Source organism: Doryrhamphus excisus, linkage group LG14 (assembly GCF_037039965.1).
Source record: "Doryrhamphus excisus strain RoL-2023G ecotype Guam linkage group LG14, RoL_Dexc_Guam_v1.1, whole genome shotgun sequence".
Taxonomy (NCBI): Eukaryota; Metazoa; Chordata; class Actinopteri; order Syngnathiformes; family Syngnathidae; genus Doryrhamphus; species Doryrhamphus excisus.
Genome location: NC_136370.1, coordinates 5044743 through 5065739, shown reverse-complemented (window position 1 = coordinate 5065739; position 20997 = coordinate 5044743). Strand labels below are relative to the sequence as shown.

At 42.9% G+C, this 20997-nt stretch overlaps 1 protein-coding gene across 1 annotated transcript; it reads right to left on the bottom strand.

The window, feature by feature from the left end:
- Positions 1–907: 907 nt before the first annotated feature.
- On the bottom strand, positions 908–20670 carry uggt1 (UDP-glucose glycoprotein glucosyltransferase 1). Its single transcript, XM_058091445.2, has 40 exons — positions 20595–20670; positions 19559–19694; positions 19411–19484; positions 18874–19007; positions 18672–18784; positions 18422–18596; positions 18199–18295; positions 18048–18126; positions 17818–17918; positions 16135–16234; positions 15982–16042; positions 13922–14013; positions 13696–13846; positions 13492–13611; positions 13337–13422; positions 11592–11727; positions 11378–11509; positions 11125–11289; positions 10623–10743; positions 10383–10481; positions 9808–9902; positions 9034–9240; positions 7501–7632; positions 7277–7407; positions 7105–7200; positions 6882–6984; positions 6712–6791; positions 6460–6649; positions 6221–6379; positions 6051–6136; positions 5620–5704; positions 4328–4416; positions 4147–4251; positions 3997–4081; positions 3734–3916; positions 3426–3586; positions 3235–3349; positions 3054–3170; positions 1270–1420; positions 908–1195 (listed from the first exon to the last, which is right to left on the bottom strand). The coding sequence occupies exons 1-40, from the start codon at positions 20623–20625 to the stop codon at positions 1176–1178; spliced, it is 4593 nt and encodes a 1530-aa protein (XP_057947428.2). The 5' UTR covers positions 20626–20670; the 3' UTR covers positions 908–1175.
- Positions 20671–20997: the final 327 nt, after the last annotated feature.

The following is a 20997-nucleotide window of genomic DNA, read 5'->3' as shown; positions in this document are numbered from 1 at the left end:
AAAAATGCAACCCATTCTCTGGGAAGTTGTTTGACGTGTGTGGTAACGTGCGCTGTGCGTGTGAAGCGTTATCATGGATCGTCTCTGCTCCCTCTCCTTTTAATCTGCACTAAAAGTGATACATTTGAGGCACAAACGTCAAATTACCCTTAAAATGAGAGCATCACTTCCTGGTTAGTGGTTGCCTAGGAATCAGCTCCAGGTGCATTGCTAGTGTTTGTCTACCTATCACACAAAGCAGCGAGAGGCGGGACAGACTAGGACAGAATAGCCAATCAGAGTTGAATTTTTCAAGCATCCGCTCAGTCGAGACAGAATGTTTTTCTCCCTTTCTTTTGCTTCATTTCATTATTTTGTAAATTTATCTTTGTAAGTCTTGGCTGATCTAGTGGGATGGGTGGTCTCTCGCTCACTTTTTTGTTCAAAGGACAAAAACACGTAAAAAATTTGGGAAACATTCCAGTCGAGAAGATGCAAGATTGCTTTTGCAATAACTCTCCGGCCCGCGTGTGCTTCAAGTCCAAAAGTAAAACAATCATATGTCGTTTTTTTTCCCTCCATGTTAATCCTTCTGTTTGTAGCATTCATTTTACATGTATATTACCTTCTTGTTTATAGAAGCCATCACTTAGAAATTTATTTCAATGTATCAAAACCTTATTTTAAGTGATTTTTTAAAGACTTGGTGTAAAAATTGAATGTTACCTTTTTTTTGTAAAACCTTTTTTCAAAATGGATCACAATAAAGTCTCTGTCACTAAAGATGTTTAGGCACACTTTTCTACACGTATTCCATGACTAAAATTACGACATGTCTATATTGTGTAGTTCAGATTTTTAAGAATATTATGTATGTATATATACACACGCTATGAGGACATTTCATTCAACAAAAAAGTCACACTAATTCAAGACTGTCAGTGTTTATTTCATTCTTCATAAAATGCAAAAAAAACTGACAGAAAATTGTGGAATTGTCACAAATAACCTAACACACACATGCGCACACACACACAAACAATATGGACAAGCATCCACCTTGCAGGGAGAAATAAAAACCAGAAACAATATTGGGAGCATGGAGCAGCCGTTGATTGAGGACTGCCGGCAGTCATCCGGGCGGAAGAATGGTGTCGGTAAAACTCTTTAAACAGAGCTTGGTAAAAATCCAGTCTTCACAATTCTGTATGAATGTCTGATGGGGAGATAAACACCACAAGGTTATTAATGACATGAAAGTGTGGGATATGAATGTACTACATGAGGTACCTGTGCTTTCTTGCTGTTTGGAAATGTTTTGTGTTGTTTCTCCTTGAACTCTCGTCTGCAGACGTTTGATTTCCTGGTCATAGTCACTCCACTCGGCTACGATCCTCACAGCAGCCTGCAGCTTGGGCTCCTTGGTCATTGGGTTGTTACACTATGGAGACCGGAGACATTGTTACAGTGAAAATTCATTTTCTGTTAACTAGTGTGCCCTCTCATGGCCATTAGATTGTATCACACCCTTAACAGGACTCACTCCGTTTTGTGTACTCATTCATTTTCTACCGCTTATCCTCACGAGGGTCGCCGGGGGTGCTGGAGTCTTCGGACTGGTGGCCAGCCAATCACAGGGCACATATAGACAAACAACCATTCACACTCACATTCATACCTATGGACAATTTGGAGTGGCCAATTAACCTAGCATGTTTTTGGAATGTGGGAGGAAACCGGAGTACCCGGATTGAACTCTGGTCTCGTAGCTGTGAGGTCTGTGCACTAAACACTCGACTGCCGTGCAACCCCCGTTTTGTGTACTGTACAATGATATATACATACATACATATATTATGGTTTAATCATGCTCATTTATAAAAGTGATACACAAAAAAGAGCCAAATAGCCCGTAAAAGGAAAGGAAATACAATAACTAATTTTCTCTGTGAGATATTGGAAGGTATGACAACTTGGTCAAGACTTAATCAGTATTTCTATTGTATATAGTGACAGACGCATAGATGAACATGTACTATGGTATTGTCTCGTACAAAAGTGTAAAAATAATCATACTTAAAAAAGTTAGGAAATGAGTCTTTGGTTGTTGACTAGGGCATCCTCTAGTGGCCATTTGGAGGTAAGACTTGACTGCTGAGGACTGTAGCAACTGCTACCGTTTCAGCTCACTGACACGTCACACTAGTATGTACGAATGCGCCCTCTGTTGGCCATCATGAGCTACAACCTTTTTATGTCCATGTTAGTGAATGTCGCGTCAAATTAGAAAATGATACCCTAGTTACACACAAATTTATAGAATATGTGTGTGTGTGTATATATATATGTATGTATGTATGTATGTATGTATATGTGTATATATATGTGGCTTTACAGCAGGGGTCTCAAACACGCGGCCCGCGGGCCAAATGTGGCCCACACGACACTAGTTTGAGGCCCCCGCCTTGATATGAAAGTTTAATGTTAGTGCGGCCCGCGCAAGTTTGATATGGATGCTGTATGGTATCATGTACCCAGAAAAAATTATTACGTTTGATTAATGTTCATGTTAAAGTGTGGAAGTGGTAAGTTTTTGGCTATTTAAGTTTAAAGGAAATAACTTGAAGGCTACCGTTTAGGTCGCTAGCTCTCTAGTTTGCGAGTTAGCGTGTGTCTCAAGACCCTGCAGTTGCGCAATATGTTGTAAATAAAAAGAGTATAAATGTGACTATAGTCGTGTTTTGTCATGTCTACAGGGCTCTAATAATGCTTTGTTCATTTTAATCTGAAAAAAATCATTTGTCTACCCACCAACTATATGTGGTTTCTTAAGTTTTAAGTTGACTTTAAAGTTATGTAACAGGAGTGGGCGATACTTTCCCCCCACAGGACCATGGAGGATTGGATTTGTTTTTCTCCCTGAATAATATGATTTAAAAATTGCATTTTGTGTTGAGTTGTGCCGTCATTGACTAATATTTTATTGGTTTGATGATCTGAAACATTGACGTATGCCAATGGTGAAAAAAAGGAACTAAGGAAGGGGGCGGGGCGTGTGTGATAAGTACACGTACCAGGTCTATTGTCTTGGCGTTCTTCTTGGAGGAGTCATCGCACCAGGTCTCACACCACAACCACTCTTGAGGAAGTGACTTGATGGGTACTTGGTGGATCATGTTGTTGGGAAGATCCTTCAAACACACACAAGAACATTCCGGCATCTCATCTCCATGAATGAAATGTGTGTTGTTTTACCTGGTCCAGGTTGGACAGACTGTTGGGGTCCTGGCTGAGACCCTGGTACTGCCCGCGGAGGCGATCCCCCGCCGCTATCTTCCTAAACTTCTTCAGGTCCACCACGTAGAGGGCGCTGTAGATGGAACATAAAATGTGGACTAAATAAAAGAAGGTGTGTGTGTGGCGTGCTGGAGGCCGGCCGTGCTCACCTGATGTGGTACTTGCGCCCGGCCAGGTGACTTGCCCAGTAGCCCGACTTCCAGAACCGGTAGCCGTCCATTTCCCTGCGGCTCTCACAGAAGGGGGTGTAGCCGTATGGCGCCCCCTCCAGGTCAAAGTCCCGCAAGTCCTTCAGGTCCGTCCGCACGATCTGAAGTTGCACAAACCAGACTTAAGTTTGACTTTGTAGGCCTCAGCTAAGGTGTGTCCTTTCATGCTCAACTGCAGAGATGGCAGGGCCTTTATTGGATGAAGGGCTTGATTTCTACTAATCAAATCCAGTTGGAGGAGCAAAGACCTGGTCTGCGTCCACAAAAAGGATCTTGTCGACGGCGAGCGGGAAGAGGACGTCCAGGAAGAGGATCTTGTAGCCCCAGATGATCCTCTGCTTCTCGGTCTGCTGGTGGAGCCAGCGGGGCCACTTGTACTGGACCAGCTCGTACTGGAAGCCGTACTTCTGGGCCATGTGAGGGATGAACTCCTGAGACAGACCAGACCAGACCAGACGATTCAAGACTTTGAAGCTCAGCGCTGATCAGAAGGGTCCGGGCAGAATCAGACCTTGAACGTTGGCGACAGGTAGTTCTTGAGGAACCAGAACTTGACGGGCGTTTTGGTGTTCTTCAGCACGGACAGCATCATGATCCTGTGAGCGGTCAGGAAGAAGCGTTACTCTTGAGGCTTTACTGTGAGCCAGGTCATGTGACCCACCTGAGGAAGCGCTCGTACAGATGACCCGAGGCCACAGAGAAGATGTTGATGACGTCGTCTTTATCCTGCTTCGCCTCCTCGGTCTTCCCGCCACCCGTGAAGCCCCTACGAGGAGCGTGACCATGTCACTCCAAACTTAAAGCTCCGTACTTTAACGAGCAGCTGTCAACCGCTGGCGTACCTGGTCAGAGACTTCCAGAAGCCGCTGTCCGTTTCCTCGGTGCCATCGCTCAGCAGCTCCTCGTTGAACTTGTCTGGTTTCTTCTGGACCTGATGGGCACACACGCTCATTACAACAAGGTCAAAGGTGAAGTTACCGCCATCAAGTTCACCTGACGACGGCCTGTAGCTGTTTTTTATACATTCAATAAGAAAACTATTTTAAAAAACAACCACATAAAATAGTCAAATGAGCAGCATTTCTACAAGAACAAAGTCAAAATACTAAATTGCAATCATAACATTATGAGAAACAAAACTAAATAAAGTACAAATATTATGGCAATAAAGCCATAATTACCAGCAAGACATTTAAAAGAAAAAAGAAACAAAGCAGAAATGGAAAAAACAGTGGCCATTTTATGAGGAAAATATTCATAATCTAACAAGAAAAACAACATTTTATGGGGGGAAATACTGCTAATTACCGCCATTTTAGTCACATGAGTTGAAATGTTTTGATTTATTTGATTAGATTTTCTTAATAGTATGAGAAACAAAATGATGTTAAATTATGAAAAGCAAAACAGTCTACATTAGGAGATGTTGTGAAAACAACATTTATGATTTAGATGATTTAAGAATAAAGTTGAAATATTTAGAAAAAAACCAACAAAACGGGGAATGAAAAAAAAGTTCATACTCCAAAAACCCTTTCAACCAGTTTGAGGAAAGCAATGCAGTTTAAATATATATAAATACATATAACTTCATGTTCCTTCCTCAGTTGAAGGAATGTAGACCCCTGGTCTAAGTTCAAGTGACAACATGGAGGCAGGGATGTAATAATATGAACGTTTGGCAAAAATCCCCATTAGTATTCTTGAATGTACTCAACATGTTTAACAAGTACTGATACACACATTGAAGTCTAACAAAGTTTTATTAAAAAAAAAAGACACACGATATACTTTTCTTGGTAAAGGTCAACACTGTAAACTGCGCATGAGGCCCCACCCCCAAAATGGCGCGTGATCGCACGATGCATTTGTGTACCAAGGGTGCTTTGGTTGACACCCGAGTTTGTGCTTTGACAGAGAGATACATAACGTACTGTAACTGGCAGCTGCTGCTCCAATAGATGAGCAGTGTCCCTGGTCCATGGGTTCGAGTATGGTTATCCATCACGGCTTTACCATCAATTCAATGTGAAGCAGTAATACTAATAATACATTTTATGTATTATTAGGATTTTACCGCTGTGAAACGTGATTTACCGGTAATCATTACGGTAAAGCTCTTGCATCAACTCACCTTGACCTTAATGATTCGGCTCTTAAAGTTGTTGAGGACAACGATGATGTCATCCGAATCTGCTGGTGAATCCGTACCGTCGTGACTAAAAGAACCAAAGGATACAATCCGGTCACAATAAAACACAGTTGAAAACTAACTGCAGTTAAGTTAAGTTTACATTGACTATAAAAGACCTTTAAGGGGTGAAGAACGTCGATAGCGCTGATGTATGGATGACTGGTGGAACCAACAATTTAACGGTGGATAAAGCTGACCACTGGATAAGCTAACCACTCATGATACATCAACTGCAGCTACTGCCATCTTGCAGAGTACATAAGGAGGTTGCCTCCAGCCACAGCTGTTAATGCTAATGTGCTTTGACCCCAGAGAGCATGGATGTTAAGTATTAAGTGGGGCCAAATGAGGTCATGTCTTGTTGTCATCACCTGTAAATCTTATAGATGTCGTCAGATCGACCTTTCCTCAGCTTCAGGATCCAAGCTCCTGGGTTGGCCTTGAGCTGGAAGTAGCCCTGCAGAGCACATGGTTGCAAGTGTTGTTTAGTCCAGACCAGCATGAAGACATGAAGTGATGCTGCCAACCAGGAGAGACGTACAAGGTTGGCCATGACGATGGTGTCCACGATCACGGGCTCGGAAGCGGTGCCGAGGGTGAACTGCAGGCCACGCGGTGGCTGACCTGAGCTGACGTCAAAGCAGTGGCCTTCCAGTAGGAGGTGCTCCAGCTCGTACTGCGCCGCTACCATGTTCTCCACCTGCACATCACAACAGAAGACAACATGAACAAATTGTACAAACAACATATCATTGACAAATATCTAAAAGCGAGGATTACCTCCTCCAGGTAGATGTTGTCCAGGTCATAGCGCGTACGCACAGACTCCACCATCCAGCTCTCTGGAGTGTTGAGGTTCAGTGTAAAGAGCGGTGACTGAGGCATGTCCATGAACTGGGCCATGGGGCCCGGGGAGAAGCTGCCATCCGCCTGGAACGCCACCTCAGGCTCCAGCACGTAGCGGTAAAAACTAGAGGATACAGGAAGGGGTCAACTATTAAAAGGATAAAGGCACGGATGTGGTTCTCTCACCTCTTCAGGGGCATATCGGACAGTTTGGACTGGCAGTTCATGAAGACACGCAGGTTGACGTTGACCAGCTGCTTCAGAACCTGGAAGATGAACAAGAAGAGGACGGTATCCAGGAAATGAGCAACCAGACATCAACAGGAGGGAGAGAGGATGAAGTCAGTGAAACCGACCATCAGGAAGGGAGCCAATTTCTGAGCGTCCCGGGTCACGGGGTCCACCACGGCAATTACGTCAAAGTACACGTCTCCTTCCTTGGGACGGATCTTCACAGCACTGAAGAGAAGCACAAAGTTACACGCTGCAGAGCATGAATCCACTTCCATTTGATCCCATGTATCCTATTCAGGGTTACAACTCAACACTTCATACCTGCCAAGGTTTCTTAAAACTCACCTGTAGCGGTCGTCAGCAAAGCCGTACTCAATGCGCGCCTCTCCTTTGGGCTGAGACGACAGCAGAGAGTCCACCTTCATCACCAGGTCGCTGGCCCTAGAAGAAAGCCGAGTGTTACATGAACACAATGATTGGTTCCAAGCGGAGTCATTGAAAACACAGCAGACGTTACCTGTCCTCCTCAATTCCAAACTGCTGCACTTTGCGTTTGATGCGCTCGCCAGACGTCTTGAGGATGATGCTCTCCAGCAGGAGGAAGTCATCCTGGTTGAACACCTCGTCCTCCTCCAGCGGGCCGATGACCTACACAGGAAGAGAAAGAAAACAGTATTTTCTATTAATGGACCCATGTCCTGAGAGAATTCACGAAAATACATTTTTAAAAAAACAACTTACTCGTCCATTGCTGATGACGGCTCTCTGTCCTTTCTGCAGTTTGAGGACGTCTCGGCAGTAGGCGGCGTGGGAGAGCAGGAAGTCAAATTTAGGGCTCTCGTATGCACTCTTGAACAATGACACATCCATCCCCTGTAGGAAAAGATGAAGATGTTTTTCTTAACTTTGTTCCTTAATATTGTGAGAATGAAAACTAGTCTGCAATATGTCAATTGATGACGGTTTACAGCTCACAGGTTACGCCAAGCTATGCCAGCGTGTTTGATCATTGATTATTTTAACTGTAGGTTTGTGCCAAATAGTACAACATTTTGTAGTAGTCACATATTACTCCATCCATCTCTATACCGCTTATCCTCACTAGGGTTGGGGGTGCTGGAGCCTATCCCAGCTGTCTTTGGGCGAGAGGCGGGGTAAACCCCGGACTGGTGGCCAGCCAATCACAGGGCACATATGGACAAACAACCATTCACACTCACATTCATACCTATGGACAATTTGGAGTCACCAAGTAACCTAGCATGTTTTTGGAATGTGGGAGGAAACCGGAATACCCGGTCCCGATCTCCTGACTGCGTGGCCTACGTGCTAACCACTCGGTCACCGTGCACTAAAGAGGTGAGGTAAAAAGGAGGCTTGACATTTTAGACTCTCAGTTTAAGTGCTCTCAACAACTTTGTCATTGAACGGTTTTGTGTTCATGTTCTGCTGGTTGTTCAAAAAGGTTTACTAAACAAGCAAAAATGTAAAGAAGTGATAAAAAGTGTAATTTGCCATAATAAAAACAATACAGTTGTAGACGCATTAGCGGCACAGCACAGTAGTGGCAGTCTGCCCACATCATTGCTATTATGTGCAATGATTGCTATGTGATATGCTATATATATATCACTATATTGACACTTACTATGGTACCCATTATGTCATTGGATGCTCATATCACCGCGTACGTACGAGGTGCATTATTAAAACAACAAAAAAAAAAAAACTTAAACTATATTATGGAAAGCAGGAAGTGAACAAATGTAACAGTTACTGACTGTAAAAGTACCAGATGGAGGGGTAGGATTTAATAAGCTTTGCTTCTTCCTACTCCTTTTGGACATGTGGAACTGGGAACTGATTATGTGATGCACTCAATTGTAATCTGATGCATGTTCAAATAAATTAAACCATTACCATTACCATTACCATTACCATTACTGTGCCTTTTTTGGACATGACTTTCTTCAGGCTTCTGATTGCTGTTAGCATATATAGCACCACCTGTTGTGTTTAGATGCACCTAACAGCTTGCAACTTCATGAAGATAGAGATTTTCTTTTTTTTTTTTTTTTTTTTTTATAAAAAGGGACACTAATGTACACGACCTGTCAAAGTGTCTCAGACATTTTCTCATGTTATTAAAAGAGAAAGCGTCTCCAAATATGTAACTGGTAGTGTATTTTGGACTCAGCAGTTGGGAATTTTAGTGTTTAAATGTATAATTCTATAAAATAATTATTTGGAGAGAAAGGTACAAGAGTAACTCACCCCGACAGCAAACTCGGTGATGTCGGCACCCTTATCCAGCGCCGCGGCTGTTTCCTCTTTGGCCATTTTGGTGATGAAGTTCTTGGCGTGGTTGGCGGATTGTGTCTGCATGGCAGCCCAGACGGCTCGGGTCACGCGGCTCGACTCTGCAGACGGGTCGACTGACGGGTTGCTGATCATGCCCAGTCGCACGTTGTTAGTGGTTTTCTGAGAAACAGAGCAAAGCAGGTAGAACATATGGTTTCCTATACATTTAGATAATATGCTGTAAATGTGGATCGCCACAAATAGATTTGGCGCAAGCTGTTAGCACTCGCTCATTAACACATTATACTGGGGCTGTGAATGTAGCCTGTGGTTACAACTCAGTACAGTAGATGGCAATGTAACCCTGCTTCTTACCTCACCTCATACGCAACTGGTCTGCCAGAGAGCAAGACGATTTAGCAGGAGGGATCAGCATTGCCAATTTAGCAACTTTGTCTCTATATTAGCAATTATTCATTCAGACGCCCTCTAAATTGTCTTTTTCAAAAAAGCAACTAGTGACAAATGTACCAACTTTCTGGTCTTTTTGGAAACTTTTATGAACATGAAAGCATGTATCGCTCTGTTTTTCATATTTTTTTCCAGCTGTAGGGCGCCCACGCATTCTTAAAAATTACTTGTCATGGCCAATTTTGCACATTAGTCAATGACATCATGTCCCCACATATAGATTGCTGTCCTGTGGGAAACGTAATCATCGTAAAGGAGTTCCACCCCTATAGTCACCATGTGTCTGATGGCGTCGTAGAGGAGGCGGCGTCCTGCCGGCTTGTCAAAGTCTCCCACCACCCAGAAGGTCACAGGGCGGATGTAGCCGTCATCTACAGCGAGCAAGGAAGACACGGTTCAAACTGGGTTGAACCAAGAGAACCGCGTACACATGCAGCTAACAAACTCTACATGAACTGTCATGCTCACCTACATGGAGATGGGAGAAAAGGACGTTAAATCGTAGTGAGTACATTTTACCAGGTAGACCCTAAAGGACAATGTCATGCCTAATGAGCCATGAGTATCATCCCTGAGAGATGAGGCATGGATGGAAGAGAGGCGGTGGAGACATCTCACTACAGAGAAGAGAAGAAGTGAGGAGGAAGAGGACGAGGTGGAGGAGGGGAAGAGCGTGATTACCATGCCGATTGGTGGCGGTCATCCCTGGTGCAGGGGACATTTTAAAACATGATGGAGAGGAGAAAGAGGACAGAGGAGGAGAATACATGAGGAGTGTTGAGGCTTGAAGGTGACTAAATGGTCTTCGCTCTGGCGATGCTCAAGCAAATGTCCCGTTTTAATGCGCTGACCTTTCTTCGTCATGTAATTGATGCTGTTGGCCATGGCCGTACTCTTCTCCCGCGTGTCCAGAGTCGAGAAACGAGCGTAATCGTCCACAAAATGGTTGTCTGGGGATTAAAAAAAAAAGAGGGCATTATTTTGTGTGCCACTTTGCAGATGCTCCCCTATGACTGTGTCGAGCAATTATCGGGAGGGTTGCTTAAATTCAATCATCTGTTCTCTTCTTTTCATCAATAGTGTTGACTCACTGGTGTCGGAGAGGTCCAAGTATGTTCTGGTGGTGGAGAGGACTCTGGAGTTAATGCGAGGGACAACATTAGGCTGGTTCATGATGTAGTCCACCACGTCATGATCGGTGGCCAGCTCGCCCTATCAACCACAAAGGAACATCACATTATTCTTTGCATCTTTTTTTTATTTTAGGTACAAATCCATGTACCATCACTATCATATGTGAGCGGAGCTATTTTATTGCCAGCCAATGAACAGAAAACTTCCCTGACTCCTAGCCAAGCATTCAATCACATTATCTTATTGCAAGTCAGCAATGCACTGACTTAAAACAGCACTGTGGAAGCAGAGAAGAGATTAAAACAAGTCATTAGGAAATAGTGTCTCAATTGCGATTTTTCAAGTGTCTTACCTAATAGAGCTCTTTCTTTAACTATAAGGTACCTGCTATTCAAAACGTTCCAAACCTATGAGTTTATTGACATTACTGCCCCTTGTCCATAAGGGACTCCAACTGACCAGGTAGACAGCCCGCTGGTAGAATGTGGTGGTCTCCAGGATCTTTTGCATGGTGACCGTCTCCAGCTCATCAGAGTCCAGGTGTTCCTGCTGGTATGGTATGCCATTGTACATGACCACCGGCAACGGGCCCACCCCGGTTTGCTCATAATACGCCCGTCCCTCCTTCAAAACATACACATAGTAACGTGAACATAAAAAAAAATGGATTTTAAGTGTAAACAAAAACAAAAACAAAACCTGCATGTCCCACCTTCCTATTGTTGTCGTAGCTGGAGTCGGCTCCCAGGACACTGCTGACCTCCACATAGGGGAACCTCTTCTCCAGAACTTTAATGACATCACCGACAGTTAATTGTCCACCAGGAGGCAAGCGGTTGAACATCTGGAGGAGGCAGAGCAAAACAGAATAGATGAGCTGACAAGTGGCACTGACCATGAGGTCTGACGTGGAGGCTTCAACTCACAGAGATGACGGCTTCGAAAGCGTTGTGGCTGTCGACCTCATCGCTGATGTAGTTGTAGGCTCGCAGCAGTGCCACACCTGCGTCCTGCATCCCGTCTATGTCGTCTTCATCTGATACGACAAACACCATCCCGATCCTACAAATACAAGACACACACAGATAGGCTACATTGGAATCGTATTGGGATGCAGAGTGTGTGTTGCCTGCTTCATCAGCATTCAGACAAGCGCAGCATCGCCTCATGCAGACATTTTAAAGGTCTTCCTAAGCTATGCCTGACAAAACTCCACAATCTAAATTGATTTTAACAACTTATCCCAAAGGGCCCCACAGCTCTGCAGAGTTTGGGTAATTTTTCTCAATTCTGTAGAAAAAAAGGCAATAAAACTGTTCACAAATACCATACTTTAACATATTTATTATATCCATCTATCCATTTTCTATGCCGCTTGTCCTCCCAAGGGTCGCGGGGGTATGGTGGAGCTTATCCAAGTAGACTTTCAGTAAAAGGCTTTGGAATGATATACAATATATTTGAAATATTTATTATTGATCTAAAACAGTCACTTACTATTGCACATATATTCTTTTATAGCTATTTTGCTAAATATACCGTATTTTCTGGACTATAAGTTACTCCGGAGTATAAATCGCACAAGGCCAAAAATGCACAATTTAAGTACAAAAAAACATACATAAGTCACACTGGAGTATAAATTGCAGGAACAGCCAACCTATGAAAAAAAGTGTGACTTGTAGTGCAGAAAATACGGTAATGCTTTCAATATATATATGATATGATTAATCTTAATATTGTTACTAATAATAATAAAGCTCTGGGACTCCAGCAAACCACAGTGAAAGCCGTTATCTACAAATGGCAAAAACATGGCACAGTGGTGAACCTTCCCAGGAGTGGCCGGCCAACCAAAATGACCCCAAGAGCACAGCGATGACTAATCCAAGAGGTCACAAAAGACCCCACAACAACATCCAAAAAGATTGCAGGCCTAGTTTGCCTCAGTTAAGGTCAGTGTTCATGACTGCACCATAAGAAAGACACTGGACAAAAACAGCTAGAATGACAGACTTCCAAGACCAAAACCACTGCTGAATAAAAAGAACATTTACAACCACCTAAACATTTTGAAGGAGAATGTCCGGCCATCTGTTGGTGACCTCAAGCTGAAACCAACTTGGGTTCTGTAGCAGGACAATGATCCAAAACACACCAGCACCACCACCACCACCTCTGAACGGCTGAAGAAAAACCAAATGTCGACTTTGGAGTGCCCTAGTCAAAGTCCTGAATCCTATTGAGATGCTGTGGCATGACCTTAAAAAGGTGCTTCATGCTGGAAAAGCCTCCAATGTGGCTGAATGACAACAATTCTGCAAAGATGAGAGGGCCAAAATTCCTCCACAGCGCTGTAAGAGACTCACTGCAAGATATCGCAAACGCTTGATTGCTGCTAAGGGTGGCCCAACCAGTTATTAGCTTTAATAAATTTTTCACACTTTTTCACACAGGGCCATGTAGATTTGGAGTTTTTTCTCCCTTAATAATAAAACGTTTCATTTAAAAACTGCATTTTGTGTTCCGTTGTGTTGTCATTTACTTTATTCATAACTACTAATGTGTGATATGTACTCCAATACTCAAGTGGATGAAGTCACTATTAAATTATCTTTTTTTGAAATATGTTTCGTACTTGTGTACTAATTATAGTCTTGAGGTCACAAACCTGAGTGGGATGTTGTTTGAATAGAACATTTCTGCAACGCTTAACAGCTCCGCAGCGTTGGCCTGGGTTGGATCCAGAATGATCACCTACACATGCAGGCACACAAGGGTGGTTAAGTGTTTCCATCTTGAATCTGGATCCACTGTGGTCCGTACCAGATTGTGGAAGTTCTTGCGGATCTGCCTGATGACTCCAGGGAAGGTGGGTCTCAGCAGCTCCTGCACGTTGTAGGGCCACGAGCTGTACCGGTGGTCCGTCTCTAAATTGTTGATCCACTAAAAGGCAAAAACAAAGATGAATGTATACATATGAGATGAGCAGCATTTACTGTATAAAGGCAGGTATGACTGAGGTGTTACACTGATAGCTGGATTGCGGATATCAACAGCATAATCGGAATCTGTTGGCTGGACATTGAGCTTCAGGATGTCATGAATGTAGGGAGTCTCAATATGCAGCGAGCGCAGACCCTCCATCACCCTCGCCTCACTACGCAGCACTTCAAACACACTGCGGGACACATTTTGGAGGTTGACAATGATGCGGATAATGAGAGTTTGCTATGTCAATGATGAGTGCGAGTACCTGAATATATCCTGTGTGTCCAGATCGATGTGTAGTCCGTTGATAAACAGGGCCGACTCACCGGGATGCAAGCCCAGTGTTCCTTTGAAAAACTGAGAAGGAAGAAAAAGGGTAAATGAAATGTCCTGTAATGAGGCTGAGCCTATTGTCATGGTTGTAACTTGGAACGTCAAAACAAGGCATTCACCTCGACAGCTGCATTGTCACTGTAAGACGGTCGACACAAACAAGCATCGACATTTCTGCTTGGAGTCGGTCAGTTTAGCAATCCGACCCTGCACTAACAAGCTAATTAGTGTGTGTTGTTTTCACGGCCACTGCAGTCAAATCTCATTACAGAGAGACAAAGACGTCAAATTAATCAAACTTGTGGAGCTGCAATTACAAGACATGAGTAACACAAATATTGTTTGTCTCACTCAAAGAGCATCTTGGACAGACATGGAAACATGATTTCAATCAGTCATTGCTCCTCTCTGCATGACTCGTTTGACGAATCAGCAAAAGGCTGAAGTAGTGGAAATAAAGCTGGAGGCATTTGGACATATTTCCCCTCAGATTGTAAAGAGGAGCTGTTCTTTTGGAGGAGGCTCTATGTAATAACGACATGTGTCTCTCTTTTATTGGAATGCTTTGGTAAACAGCTAAAGCAAATGATCCCTGTTGCAGTCAGCCGGAAGAGAAACGACAAGCAAAAGTGTCTACTCATCTTAAATCCAACCACCATAAAAGACACCAGTCAAATATGTAATACAACTATTAACTGCAGACAAGTGTTTTCCATACATTCACTTGTGGCGGGCCACCACAAATAAATATGGACTGCTACAGATAGATCTGGCACGAACTGTTGTCCATGTTTATATAGGTTTATATGGAGATTCTTATGATGAAAACTTTTACTTTAAAAGTGTAATTTCCACTTCAGGTTGCACTTCCATGGCAATCGGACAGGTCATTCTCTCGTTTGCTTTTTATTGGCGCCGCAGTCATTGCCTGTGTACTCTAACACTTTAAAGGATATATTTGAAGCAAGAACGGCTCCTCTACGTTTGGTCACTGAACATTGCAGTAACATTAGTAGTATTGTATTGAAGTTCATTTATCCTTTTGTATGCTTGAAAATGCTTAATTTAGGAAAATAAATGATATTGAATAAGATAATAAGGCCATATAACAATACAATTAGATAATATATAATATATATAAAATATAATAGTATAATATAAAATATATATAATTAATATATATCACCTCGTACTTTGGCACGTGACAAAAACAATTAATAAATAAATAACATACAACTTAAAAAACTTAAATTATTAGAAAATTATATTAGAAAGGCAGGAGGTGAACAAATGTAACAGTTACTGATTGTAAAAGTACCAGATGGAGGGGTAGGATTTAATAAGCTATGCTTCTTCCTACTCCTTTTGGACATGTGGAACTGGGAACTGATTATGGGATGCACTCTGCATTGTAATCTGATGCATGTTCAAATGAAATTAAACCATTACCATTACCATTACCATGTATTTGAAAACTCATGATAGAGGTCCTAGCTGTGTGGCCTGCGCGCTGTGTGGAGTTTGCATGTTCTCCCCGTGCATGCGTGGGTTTTCTCCGGGTACTCCGGTTTCCTCCCATATTCCAAAAACATGCTAGGTTAATTGGCGACTCCAAATTGTCCATAGGTATGAATGTGAGTGTGAATGGTTGTTTGTCTATATGTGCCCTGTGATTGGCTGGCGACCAGTCCAGGGTGTACCCCGCCTCTCGCCCGAAGACAGCTTTGATAGGCTCCAGCACCCCCGCGACCCTCGTGAGGACAAGCGGTAGAAAATGAATGAATGAATGAATGAAGGATAGAGCTAAGCCACAAAATTCAAAGGTGCATAAATGATGCAGATATTGAGTATATTGCATTAGATGACAGACACCAAAACAGAGTTTCAAACCACAGTGATCATTAAATGCAAACATTTCTATCCAACTTTGGGAGTGGACATCATTAGATTTATTTTGTAAGTGTACCTAATAAATTGGCCAATGACAAATACCTTTTGGTTGTCGGCGATCTCTTTGCGGATATCAGCGTTGACCACCGTTTTAGTTATGGACCTATACAAAGTGGGGTAAAGGGCTGACTTGAGTAAGAATTTTTTTTCTTGCTGGAGCTTCACTATGTTTGTTTGTGTGTGTTTATTCGTCACCTGGCTTTCGTGGGGAAGTTCTGACTCAGGTCTTTCATAACGTTAAGGGCATCAACAGCGGGGGCGGCCAGGATGCGAGCGGCTGTCTGGAAACTGAGGTCTGGGAAAGAAGAGGGAAGAGCAAAACAAAACAAGGCAGGATGCTATGTTTAAGATAGAGCAAGACTCATTTGCACCTTTCAGAATAAACTTTTGACAGCATGCCACCGTGATAATCTCAAGTTGCCTTCCAGGGAGTCAGGAGCAAGGCGTCTAAGTAAAAAGTAAACATTAAGTATATATGCATAATCAGCCTTTGAATGAGGAGGAGTATGGATTATACACTGCTGCAATGGTCTTGTTGTCGGTGTGATTAGGGCCCCTGGAGGTCTGCCTCTCTTTGTAAACAGGCTAAGCTAACGAGCCCCAGCAGGGGAGACCGACGCCCACATGGCACTTTGAACATGGAGCTCAGCTTGCTCAGCACCCCCCCCCCCCACCGCCATGCACCCTTTATTCAAAACAATCAAAGCCTCCTCGTCGAAGATGCTTTCCAAACATCCTGAAATGCATACAAATAAAGGAAAAGTTAAAACGTGCAATTTGTAAGGCTTGGACGCTGTGGTGGAAGTGCATTATTTAAAAAGGTACTGTAACACCAATCAATATGGCTTTATTGTTGCAAAATGTCTCAGATGTATCAAGAGGACATCGATTGACCTCACTTATTGATCACGCAGCCTGCAGACACACTGCAGGTTTGGCGTAAAATATTGCATGAGCTCACATCCCCAAGCAACACTAACCTTTACTTTTATTCCTACAAGTAGAATAAAATAAAGTCAATCATAAAATACATATATATTAGTGGATAATTCTGGTAAAACAGCCAAGGAAATAATATTATTACCCTCTAAATCCTGTGAACTATTAATCAGATTGAACGATGAGAGTCTATTTATGATCGGAAGGCAACGTGGGATTTGTGCCAGTCAAGAGCCATCGTTTGTCAACTTTGTCGACAAAACTAATGGACACAAAGCTCCAGGGTGTATTTACACCGTCGTAAAATTGATTCCCTCAAAATTGAAGTGACACAAATAATGCCGGTAGACGTTAACTGTAAGCCCAGGAAGTGTTTTATGCTCGCCATCCGCTCAGCGTCTTAATACTTTATGCTCTGTAGGCTTTTATCTTCCTAAAAGGCCATGGCAGTACGCAATGTGTTTTGTTGTCAAATAGTGAGTCATCTTACTTGGTTTGGACTTCATGTCTGCAAACTTGACCTGGAGCCATTCATTAAAGGAGACAATGCTTTCCCCACTTTTCTGACCAATACATGTAGTTAGAATGTTAGAATTCTCGTTTTAAACGATTCCACTGTCTCAGATAATGAGGTTTGCGCATTTGGATGTGAAAGAAGTTTGGGATGCTCTGAACGCTCGTTTTTTTTTTTTGGTTTAAACACTGGCTCACTGCAGCTTCACGGTGAGCCTTGTTATGTGCGTGCCCGGGTACAATCTGTATGCTGTCAGTTCGGCAGTAGCCTGGACTTCCTCGGGAGCACTTGGGAATGGGACCAATCACAGCGGAGTGTGTGTGCCCGGACCGGACCATGGGTGGAATAAATTTAACAAGAACTTGAGAAAGTAGGAAAGGAAATGTCTTCTAGTTGAAGGTACGATTGGGCTGGAACAAACCCACCTTGCATTTCCCAGACTTTTAGTGGTGCCATTTCATTGGTGCTTTCCACTAAATGTTTCCTCAACTCTTTCAGCTGTTCTTTCAGTTCTGGGTAGATAGTCCTGTGGAAGCACAGGCCAAATGAGTATTGCATCTGTTGACAGTTCATATTTAGCTTTTATTTTGTGGTTTGAAAGTGTGTTGTAATGGGAGAGGAAGCCCATTTGGCACGAGTTGCAGTCTGAACTCACTTCAATCGGCCAAAAAGGAATCCCTGGACCTCGTCCACTGGATCGTTCTCCCTGATCACTGTAGCGTTCACCTCTGCCCCTGAAACCACAATCAATTAATAACTGCATGGGGACTCCTCTGGGTTTGTATACAGTGTATATGTGTGTATACCTTGGACTTGTGTGTCATCCTTGGCCTTGTACTCCTGGCTTTTGATAGCCAGCTCCACTCCATAGCCAGACAGATAAACTCTCTTTGCATTGGGATTCTATGGGGAAATAAGGTCTTAAGATGTTGTCTAATATTTTATTTACTGCTTATATTAAAAAGTCCACTACTGTGAGAATCTAAGAGAATCAAACGAGATGATCACACGTATGTGTCAAACACCTACAGCCAGGTAATGTCGAAGCACGTAAGTCGCTAGACCTTCTTCCACTTTAGACACGATGGCCTGGTGAAGCCTCTGAAATTGTGAGTTTCCAAACTCGCCATACAGGATGACAACAGGAGCGTCAGACTTTGATCCCGGGTATTTATGGTCGCCCTTGAAAAGATAAGGCTTTGGCCTGAGACGGAGAGGACAGTAGAGGCAATAATTAAGTTCTGATTATAATAACCAGCCTCTGTTTCAATTACTGTACCTTCCCGGTGCCGTTTTCAGGTGTGCTGTCAACGTGTCAGGATCACACGTCTTCTCTCCGTGGACGCTGAAGAAGGCCGAACAGCCAGCAGGAGGCGGCTCATTGGATGCAATCTACACAAACAGCAGTGTTAGCACAGACATACACATTCAAGAGTGCTATAGCAGCAGGAACATGAGGAAAATAGTGTGACTCCGTGTACCTGCTGAAAGGAGTGTACCGTTGCCGAATAGGCTCTCAGGGACAGGGCGAACTTGAGCATGTTCACCTGGACGGAGCTGAGCAGGGTGCCAGCTTTCTTCACGATCAGGTCGTAATCGGCCTCATCTGTGCCTGCTGGAGGACGACAAGCAAATAACAAAGACTCATCCAAAGTATAATTATCTCATACAATGTTTCCTGCGTATGTGAATGCTCAGGTTTGTTTGGAGGGAGTCCTTCGTTTTGCACAAAAGCATTATTATGAAATAAATTACCAACTTTATATTTGTTTTAATGAAGTAATCAATGCTATTTAATTCAAATAAAACATACACAATAGGGTGTATGCCTTTGTCAGTACATTTTCTTTTCTTTCGCTTTTGTGGACATTTTTCTTCCACTACCTATTTTGACTCAATTGTTAAACAGTGGTTTTGCTCCTTTAAGATAATTCAAGTTGATTAGAGGCTTTTTTTCCCCCCGAAGAAATAAAGGATAAAGGATCGATTTGAGATGTAATATGGTGCCTTTTGCTTACCTTCATACTCTATGTTCTGATTGGCCTCAACAAAATCCCAGAACTTATCCTGGCTCTCCTCTGCCAGGAACTCACTGAAGAACAGCACACAAAAAATTGGGGCATTTTAAATACATTTCTATTAGTATCAGTGAAATGTTAGCAGTACCTGGCCTCCAGCAGCAGGGGTGTATCAGACCATTTGGCTGTGAGGGTGGTGGTGACAGCCTTAGAGTCTGCCCCAGCACTAGAAACAACTGAGAGCAGCGACAGTGGCAAGATCCATAGAAGCCACATCGTCCAGCCTGCTCCCGATTAAAATTAAGGGAACAATAGATGAGATAAGCAAACAACATGAGAATTATACAGAAGCCAACTGGGCCAAATGTGTAGCAAAACCTCCTGGCAGCTCCATAAATTGTAACGTTTCTCTCATGCAGTTGTTTTGGCGTCGTTGTGTTTTTTGGCTTCTGCAAAAATTTCCCCATCGCCTGTGTTTTATGATGTTTTGGATTATTTCTGCCTTTGAGCGTTGCCTCGCGTTTGCCCCCGTCCAATTCCCATCCTCACCACAGTGTAGCTACGATGCCCCCGTCCAATTCCCATCCTCACCACAGTGTAGCTACGACACATGTATGACTGTGGCTGGCCATCCACAGTGCATCCCAGTGGATATCGTTTTGGTTTCCTAATAAGCCATCAACTACAGAAACAAAATGGTTAGGACTTTATGACTATAATAGCCGAACAAGACGTTGTGGGTGCATTGGAAGTTTCTCTAGTAAACAAAAACCGGTATGGTCGAGAACCAATAGGACCTTTCAGCCTTTCAGCGTGGCCCCTTCGTCCAATGACCACACAGTTTGTACATCCTGTCTTTTACAAGGACCGTCCCATAGGCTGTCAAGCAAGTATTAACAGTATATTAACAGACACGTTTATATAGAACACATCACATCATACTACTGTACAATTATAACTTTTTGTAAACATCTGGACCAGTCAATGGCGACGATAACAGCTTCAACGTAGATGCTAGCAGCAGTCGCTAGCTAGCTGTGCTAACCGCTATCTTCATAATTTTTGTAGTTGCAGATTGCATGCCATTCATTTAAGATTATGTTTCCGTATTACTGTACAACGACCATGAAATCTGTTATTTATTGTAGCGCGGTATGTCGAAATGAAGGTTTTATTCTTCTCACCAAAGCCGGCTCCGTAGCTTCCTGGATTCATGATTCGGTGGAGTTAGGTAGGAGGGGTCCTGTCAGGGAGTTTAGGTAACCACAAATTTTGCCTGATCAAAACGAACAGCAATACATTGTATGATATGACGCAAAGTCGCAAAAAACAAAGTAGGGCGACACACCTAAAAAAACAAAACAAAACACCAAAGCATCTACCTACCTCGCCTTCCCTCTCCTTGAAAATATCAATCTTTTATTTTTTTTACTATTAATTAATTTTTGCTCAGGACCATAACACTTGCCACAGGTCATCTAGGAAACAAACAGTTCCTGCTTTCAGTGTAAATAAATAAACATAATAAATAAACATTGTTATGTGGAAATGGGAACTATGTAGACAGCTGATTAGCTTTTTTATTTA